The sequence below is a fragment of the Tupaia chinensis genome, unplaced genomic scaffold (genome assembly GCF_000334495.1).
Source record: "Tupaia chinensis unplaced genomic scaffold, TupChi_1.0 Scaffold000673_1, whole genome shotgun sequence".
Lineage (NCBI taxonomy): Eukaryota > Metazoa > Chordata > Mammalia > Scandentia > Tupaiidae > Tupaia > Tupaia belangeri.
The window spans coordinates 109902-118769 of record NW_006160196.1 but is presented as its reverse complement, the minus strand read 5'-3'; the positions used below and the strand labels follow the sequence as shown (position 1 = coordinate 118769).

Genomic DNA, 8868 nt, shown 5'->3' with positions numbered 1-8868 from the left:
AGAGACATAGAGACAGAAAGCGAGAAATCACCCCCCAGGGGGGATGGTCACGCCGCAATCCCTTCTCCTCCATTCTCCTCTCGGGATCTTGGGCACGCACGCACATGCGCCCAGCGTGAGTTTTAAGCCACCCGGTCCGGGACGCGAACTGCTGTCGACTATGTGGGAGTCCAGCAACATAGCCACTATGCCAACCGTTGGTCCCAAAAAAACAATTTCTTTGAGAGGTTTTTGCTATAGGGCACGTGCGCTCACCAGAAAGACAGAGAGACAGAAAGCGAGAAATAACCCCCTGGGGGGGGATGGCTACGCTGCAATCCATTCTCCATTCTCCTCTCAGGATCTTGGACACGCACGCGCATGTGCCCAGTGTGAGTTTAAGCCACCAGGTCTGGGATTCGAACTGTAGTCGACTACATGGGAGTCCAGCGTCATAACCACTATGCCTACTGCTGGTCCTAGCCTCTTTAATTTTAATATTTAAACAAAAAAATTTTAGAGGTTTTTGCCTTAGGGCATGTGCACTCACCAGAGAGAAAGTGAGAGGGAAAGTGAGAAATCACCCCGCAGAGGGTGGGGGGCTGGCCACACTGCAATCCCTTCTCTTCTATTCTCCTTCTAGGATCTTGGCACCCATGCACATCTGCCCGGTATGAGTGTCAAGCCACAGGTCTGGGACTTAAGCCATGACTGGCCCTGTGGAAGTCCAGCAATACAACTGCTATGCCATTTGCTGGCTCCAATACCTAGTTTGATACTGTGGTGGTCTGAGAGCAGACACGGATGGTGTCTGGTCTTCCAAGGTGGTTCCGATGTTTGAGGCCCAGAATGGGGTCTGTCTTGGCAAATGTTCCGCGTGAGCGAAGGCAGGAAGGCTGTGTCTCTGCCCCGGGTCACACAGTCCGGAAACTCAGCCGCGTCTGTCCTGGAGTAGGTGGTGGAGATCCGTGTACCCGTCCTGGTCTCCCACCTCCTGGCTCTCCCTTCCTGGTGGAAGGTGTGCGGTCTGCACCGGGAGGAGTGGGGACTCTTCTCCCGGTTGTTGCTGTGTTCACGCATTCAGCATCACAGCAACCCCACGGAGTAGGTTCTCTTACTCCCCCTGATTTCCAGATGGGGAAACTGAGGCACAGAGCCCTGCGGTCATGGCCCCTGTGGCACTGACCGTGGGTGGCGGCGGAGGTGGGTTGGAATCCGTCTGGCCGCTGCCTCCCTGTGTGTATCCTGAGGGTGATGGGCGGCATGTGGAGCGTCCTGGGAACATCAGCCCTGAGTCCTGCCAGCAGTCTGTGGGACACGGGCTGTTCTGAGCCCCATTTTTTTTTTCTTTTTTTGGAGAAGTTTTTTCTTATTGGGCGCGTGCGCTCGCCAGAAAGACAGAGAGAGACAGAGAGATAGAAAGTGAGAAATCACCCCCCAGGGGGATGGCCACACCGCAGTCCCTTCTCCATTCTCCTCTCGGGATCTTGGGCACGCACGCACACACGCCTGGAGTGAGTTTTAAGCCACTGGGTCCAGGACTTGAACCACGGTTAACTACATGGGAGTCCAGCGACAAAGCCATTACGCTGACTGCTGGTCCCCTGAGCCCCATTTTTCAGATGGAGAAATTGAGGCACAGCAACTCAGAGACTAGCCCAAGGTTACACAGTGAGGAATAGAAGCAGCTGGGCCTTGACCTGCATCCGAACAGCCCCAAACCAGGCTGTTCACTGCGCGGTCCTTTACACGCAGCTCAGCTTCTGGCTTAAGACCACCCAGACCGCACTGCTGCAAAGCCATGTGGATCCTGTAATCGCGGCCTTGAAACCTCTGCACTACTCACCCGTGGCCTTTCCTCCAGCCTCGCTGGCCTTTCTGTCTCTCAAACATCCTCACTCTGTCCAATTCTTGGGCCTTTGTCCAGGCTGTGCCCTCTGCCTCGAATGTTCTTTCCCTTCTTGAAATGTCACCTCTTCCAGGAAGCCTTCCCAGCCCTCCCCTGGGCCCCCAAGTTGCTTCCTATTTATCATGGGATTTCTCAGTTCCGGCTCTGTGGTGTTTGGAGCAGTGTGGAGAGAGCGGGAACGTTCTGCCCAGCCTGTGGTTTTTGTCCATCCCGCTCTCGTGGATGCTCCAGGGCACCACGTGGCCAGTCCTTCACTCCCCTTGGTACCTGGCGCTTAGTAGGTGGTCACTGTGTGCTCATGGAACGTGTGTGTCAGGCACAGGGTGGGTGCTGGGGAGACGTCCCGTATTGGGGCTCGCTCTCGAGTCTGAGTCTCACACGCCCAATACCAGGGCTGTGTGGCGGGGGCTCCCCGAGGTCGTGGTGGCTACATTCTGTTCAGAGGCGCTTTAATAGTGCCTGTTACAGACAAGGGCCCAAGACTCAGGGAGGGCAGCGTCTCCTCTGGGCCGTGCAGTGATCAAGGGGCCAAGGCAGGATGGGCTGTCAGGGTGGACTTTTCCTTACCCCTCGAGGGTGATTTTGAAAAGGCAGTGATCAGCGTCAGGGCCCAGAGGGTCCTGCTGGAGAGACTCTCCCAGGTGACATGTCCCCCTTCTCTGTTCCCTACAGATCGTGAAGATCAGTCCATTCTCTGCACGTGAGTAATAAAGGACTTCCTGCGGGAAAAGGGGTCCAGGCTGGGCTTGGCGCTGGGCAGGGCAGGGGGCATTTCCTGACCTCTGACCTCATTGCCTAGCCCTTTGCTTTCCCCCATAGCGGAGAGTCTGGAGCTGGGAAGACGGAAAACACCAAGAAGGTCATCCAGTACCTCGCCCACGTGGCATCATCGCCGAAGGGCAGGAAGGAGCCGGGTGTCCCTGTAAGCAACCCAGTCTTGGGACCTTCCTGCAGACCCTCCCACCAGTAACCCCCCTCCATTTTGGGCTCTGCACCCCCATAATTGCCTGCTTCCTGTGAAGGGCAGGTATGGGGCTTCTGGCTGCCTGTGCCGCCTGAACACCTACTATGCACCCCATGGTAATGCCAAGGCAGGGCAGACAGAAGACACAGGGGCCAGTTCTTAGTCTTCCTGGCCCTCGGAGTGGCGGCTGGTACTCTGTAGGTGCTTCATTTTCAGAGCATCTACTGTGCATTGAGCCTGATTTTAGGTGACCCCCAATGCCGGGCATAGTGAGCGTTGTCACGGTAACTTCCATAGTGCTCCAGTGAGCTGGGCGCTGTTCCCCATGTTAAAGACCAGAGACTCCAGGCCCCAGGAGGGTGAGCAGTTGGTCACATACTCAGGTGCGGGGGGCCATTCCATGTTCCTCCAGCCCTTCTGACCCCTCCTACCACCAGAGACTGCTGGTTCACTTATATGTCTATCCATGTTCCATGTGCTGTGTCCTGGTCCATGTCTCGTGTCCTGTGACGTCCTCAGGCCTCCGCCAGCACCGTGTCTTATGTGAGTAGCAAGGAGTCACTTCGAGTTCTGCTGTGTCCTGGCCACCCCCACCTGTGGCCTTCCTGGTAGACAGGGCCCAGGCACCAATAGGCACACTTGCCATGTCTGCACTACTGGTTACGGTGGTCCTACTCTGTGCACACCAGGTCCCGTGCTGCCATTTGGTGCAGCCCTATCATGTGCACACACCAGGGCCCATGCTGTTGTTTAGCACAGTCCTACTGTGTGCACACACCCGGGACCCAGGCTGCTATTTAGTACAGTCCTACTGTGTGCACACACCAGGGCCCATGATGCCATTTAGCACAGTCCTACTGTGTGCACACACCAGGGCCTGTGCTGCCATTTAAGGCAGTCCTCCTGCACATATGCAGCCAGGGCCCTACTGTGTGTGTACAGACAAACCACGGATGCCAACCCAAAACAGCCCAGAGACCAAAAACACCACTTACTGCGCTGGATGCATAGCAAAGGCCTGCAGACACTGTCTTCACGCAGCTCTGGGAGCTGCCCGCTAAGCTGGGCAATGAACTCTAAGAGTTGGAGGAAAAATGGAATTAAAGCACAAGTTTATTCTGGTGTGAAAAAAACTACGTTGAAACCCAACGTAGTTTTTCACAGTACGCGTTTTCCGTAAGACCTCTCTTGCTGAGTTCTTGTGCCCAGCCACGAGCCCCTCACTTTGTGGGTATTTCATGTTCCACAGAGCTGCCCGCTAGCTGAGGGCATTTTGCCCTCACACAAGCAGGACACAGACTGGGAGGAGACGCACATGGCTCCCCTTGTTGAGCACCTACTGTGTGCTGCCTCTGACACGGAGGAACTGGGAGTTCAGAGCAAGGCTCCTACCCATAGAGCAGCCTACTGTGTGCCACACGGTCTGAAGCACTTTACGGAGCTGGTATAGCTTCTTTCTGCTTAAAAATTCTCCCAAGTAATACGCAAGGGCTCACTGTACCAGGAACAGACACTCAGAAGGCATGACCTGCCTCTGCCTCCGCCAGTGCCCTTCCTTGGAGCAGCTTAGGCTGTCGACAGCAAGGGGGCGCCCTTGCAGGCCTTTCTCGCACGTTTACAAGTATGTATGTATGTCTGTAGAAATAAGTCTTGCGTTCTGGTGTTTTTTCTTTAGTTTATTTTTAAGAGGTCAGATTGTAGGTATTATTCTTTTTGGGGGGTTTGTTTGGTTTGGATTGGTTCCCACTGGACATTATGTTCTGGGGACGTCTCCCTGTCCCCCTCCAGAGACTAGAATGCAGGGAGGTGGGCACACCCGCACACAAAGGCCCCTGCAGACATCCAGCCAGCTGGAGGCACAGCCCCACGCTGGGCACTCTGCCAGTTCTCACGGTGGTCTGTCTCCGCGCTCGGCAGGGGGAGCTGGAGCGGCAGCTCCTGCAGGCCAACCCCATCCTGGAGGCCTTCGGTAACGCCAAGACAGTAAAGAATGACAACTCCTCCCGATTTGTGAGTGCTGGGGGTAGGGCAGCTGCATCAGGGACTCGCCGTCAGGGACGCACCGGGCAGGGAGCCTGGGGTGTGTGGAGGGAGGAGGGCCCGGGAACTGGGTCCTTGGGTCTGAGAGAGGAGGGGCTGGGGACCAGGGTCTGAGGAAAGAAGCCCAAGGCACCTGGACCTTGGATTTCCCAGGAGTCCCTACTGGGGACTCCCAGTTGGGATTCAGATAGAGAGAAAGCTGAAGAGCAGCCCCAGCTCTGGGAGGGGTGAGTGTGCAATTTGGGGTGCTCCTCAGATCTGAGGGGGAGAGGTTCCCCAACTAAAGCACCCTCCTCACCCCCTATTTGCCCTCCCTCCCAGGGCAAATTCATCCGTATCAACTTCGACATTGCGGGCTATATCGTGGGCGCCAACATCGAGACCTGTATCCTCTCAGCTGTGATGGCTCTGCAGGTCTGGGGACCTCACCTCCCAGAGCATCTGCCCCATGGGGTGCCAGGTGCTTAGATGGAAGGGAGGAGGCTGGTCTCCCTTTGTTTTGATAACGGGGTGGTGGGCCGGAGATCCCTAAGACCACCAGGTTCAGTGACTCGCTGGGACTCGCAGGACTTGACCTGTAGGTTTATGACAGTGCAGGGACACAGCCAAGGGAGAGACACGTGGGGTGAAGTCCAGGGACACCAGGCTGAGTGTGCAGAGGTGTGACAGCATGCGTAGGGCGCTCTCCTTCCTGAAACCCTCAGAGACCCCTCGCCCAGGTGGTTTGCGTACTGCGTACCCAGATTGCAGACTCCCAGAGAGAATGCAGCTGACCAGCATCATCTGCAGGAGCAACCTAGGCCCAGTGAACCCTCTCACCAGTTAGGAGATGCTGGGGGCCCTCCCGAAACCCAGGGCCTTGGACGACAGCTGAGGGCTCCCCGCCCCGATGGACCTGTCCAAGCAGGGCGTCTCGGGCCCCTGTGGTCTTCCTCTTCTGCGTACGTTCATGCAGACCCTTAAAGGAATTAAAGCCATAAAACTCGCGTGTGTGCCTGTGCAGAAATTAGGGGAATGGGCCAAGATCCTTACCAACCTGAGTTCCAATCCCATCTTTGCCTCTTTGAGGCTGTGGGACCTTGGGCATGGGATTTGCTCCTCTCTGCCTCAGTTTCTTCCTCTGTAGAAGGAGAGGAACATATAACCTGCCCCGAGAGGCTAGGACTGTGCTGTCCATTGCTTAGCCTCAGCACCCCGCAGGGGAAACACTCAAGAAGAAGCCATTGTTATTAGCAGCCAAGAGTCCAAGTAAATTAGCAGTGAGCTTACCGAAGCTGGCGTTATCCGAGCTTACCAGTGCTCACGACCGATGTTGATGTTATCCGAGCTTACCAATGCTGATGTTACCCGTTATCCGAGCTTACCTTACCGAAGCTGAGAAGCTGACGTTATCCGAGCTTACCGAAGCTGACATTATCCAGAGCTGTTCACTGAGATGTTAACAGTTGCTAATAGTAAGCCATGTCCTGTCCGCAGGGGCATCTGCTAAGCACACCTCCCCGATCTAGGGGCAGGGTTTCTGGCATGACCACTTAGGATGTATGGAAGCAGGGACTGGGCTGCTGGCAGCTGGCTCAGTGGATTCTGCTGCTGCCTAAGAACAGCTCCTGCTCCCTGTGCTCTGCCCGTGACTCCCCCTTCTCTGGGTCCTTGTGCCCTTGGCCCCTGCCTTCTCATGGCCCCTGCACATCCAGCTCTTAGAGCTCTCCCTGCTCCATCGAGGCTGCCTATCCCTCATGACTCCTGCCTCCTCTCAGTGGTTCCTGCAGCCTCTTTATTTAAAATGGACTTCTCTCTTCTGTGGGCAAGAGAGAGACAGGCACCCTAGCAGGGTCCCCATGCCATTACGCAGCCCCAACTCCGACAGCACGGATCACAGGCAGGTGCGTGCCCGGCGTGTTCAGGGAGGTCTCTGGGCATGAACCGGGAGCCTTCCTGCATGGGCCAGCCTCACAGGGTTGCATGGTGGCTGTGCTCCTGTCTGGCCCCTGGCAGCCTCCTTGTATGTCAGTCTCTCCGCCCACTGCCAGCTGCCGCCTTCCTCCCACCTGTCTCCACATGCAGTGCGCTTCCCTGCTGGCCACAGCACTTGTGCCCAACTGGCTCAAGCCAACGGCCGGCGTGTGGGCTGATGTGCGCCGGCCGGGTGCCCAGCCCTGGGCCAGTCATGGGTCTCGGGATGGCCTACAGAGTGGGGACACTGGCCCGGTGGGCTGACCCCGACACCCTGTCGCCACGACCAGCTGTTCCCTAGCATTTACTGCGTGCCCGTCACCCTCCCATGCTGTCCCAGCTCCTCCTGGCTGCAGCCCCTGCTGAGCTTGTCCCCACTGAGCGGAGCTGCCTGAGACGCAGGCTGCCATTACCCGGCTGCACAGGTGCATTGCTTCCCCCCTTCCCCAGGGAGCCCGCATCTCCCCACCTCCCCTAGCAGGGCACACCCAGGGCTTCTGCGGGGTGGGCCTCAGGTCTGCAGCTGATCCTGGGCGAGACTACCCGGAGCAGGCTCTGCCTTCCGACTGCCCCGCCATGAGCATGCGGCTGCCTGGTGCTGTTTCCTGAGAGGCCCCGCGGCTTTGTAGGTGTAGACGGGCCCTGGGGCGCAGAGTGTGTGCGGTGGTAGCAGCAGGGGGGTGGGGCCTGATGGCCCTAATATCTGTGTGGGAAAACTGAGGCCAGGGGAGTCCTAATGCCTGGTAGCCTCACCTGTGCCTATGAGCCGGGCACTGCTCCAGGGCGCCGTGCATAGTTCACTTGCCCTCACAACTTCTCATCGAGGGCTGTTACTTCCAGGCTCCTCAAACGGATGAGGAAACTGAGGCATGAGTGCTCAGGAGATGTGCCCAGGTGTCTCTTCCAGTTGGTGGCAGTCACTCCCCTGGGCTGTAAATGACTGCTGCCTCAGAGGTCAGAGGGGGCAGCGTGAGGGGGGACCTCTCCCTTCCACTATGGCCCCTTGACTCGCCTTTGCCCAGACCTGCTGGAGAAGTCACGTGCCATCCGCCAGGCCAAGGATGAGTGCAGCTTCCACATCTTCTACCAGCTGCTCGGAGGCGCCGGAGAGCAGCTAAAAGGTCAGCGTCCAGTCCGCTCTGCCCTGCTGGGGACTGGGTGGGGGCCCTGGCCGCTGGGGCTGAGGACACGGCCCTGTAAGAGCAGAAGGCAGGGATGTGGGCACGCCCGCCCTCAGAGCTCCTGCACCGTCCTGGGCTCTGCCACTTCCTACTTCTGCCCCAGGGTGGGTCCCTGCTATTCCCCGGGCTCGCTCACGCTTGCTGTCCTGGCTGCATAGCTCCTGCCGCCTTCGTGGCCCTATGGCCCCTGCTCAGGCTCGCTTCTGACGCTCCATCCTGGCCGACTGCTCCTCCTCCGCTTCTTGTTCCAGTGGGGGTTAGCGGTGACTCCGGCGTGGCTGTGGCTCCTGGTCCTGTGACTCCCTTGCCTGGTGGCTCCTGCTGACCCTGGTGTGTGTTGCCCCTGGCTCCCCTAGCCCTGGCTCCTGTGGGCCATGACCCCTGCCTGGGGTCCCCGTCCTGCCCTCCTGCGGCTGAAGTGCCCCAGCTCTCGTGGACAGGCCCCTGCCCTGAGGCTCTCTCTCACTCTGGCTCCTGTCTCATAACTTGTGCCATCTTCTGGCCCCTGCTGCCGCGTGGCTCGTCACCACGTCCCCTCCCATTGTGGCTCCTGGAGCCACCTGTGCCCTGGTACTGTCTCCTGCTACCCATGGCCTCTGCTAACTCAGCTCTTGCAGCTTCATTGTGTCCTGCCCAACCTGCAGCTCCTGGCTGCCACAGGTCTTCCTGCCTCTGTGGAAGGAGCAACAGTTCGTGGGAAGTGCATGTTAGGAAAACTTTGCAACTTTGCATGCATTTAGACATGTTTTTGCAGCAAAATAGCCTTGTCTTTCAATCCCATTTTTTTTTTTTTGGAGAGGTTTTTCTCTATAGGGCGTGTGCGCTCGCCAGACAGACAGAGA

General features: G+C 57.6%; 1 protein-coding gene across 3 annotated transcripts in view; it reads left to right on the top strand.

Annotated features, from left to right (window-relative positions):
- The window catches only part of MYH14 (myosin heavy chain 14), a 107884-nt gene that overhangs the window by 15623 nt on the left and 83393 nt on the right, over positions 1-8868 (top strand). For 2 of the 3 annotated variants that reach the window (XM_006160113.2, XM_014592264.1), the window contains exons 4-9: positions 2561-2588; positions 2708-2810; positions 3372-3395; positions 4770-4862; positions 5214-5277; positions 7868-7966. In XM_006160113.2, the coding sequence (XP_006160175.1) occupies positions 2561-2588; positions 2708-2810; positions 3372-3395; positions 4770-4862; positions 5214-5277; positions 7868-7966 (411 nt within the window). The remainder of the gene's footprint in view (positions 1-2560; positions 2589-2707; positions 2811-3371; positions 3396-4769; positions 4863-5213; positions 5278-7867; positions 7967-8868) is intronic. The other variant, XM_014592265.1, reaches the window with a different exon arrangement.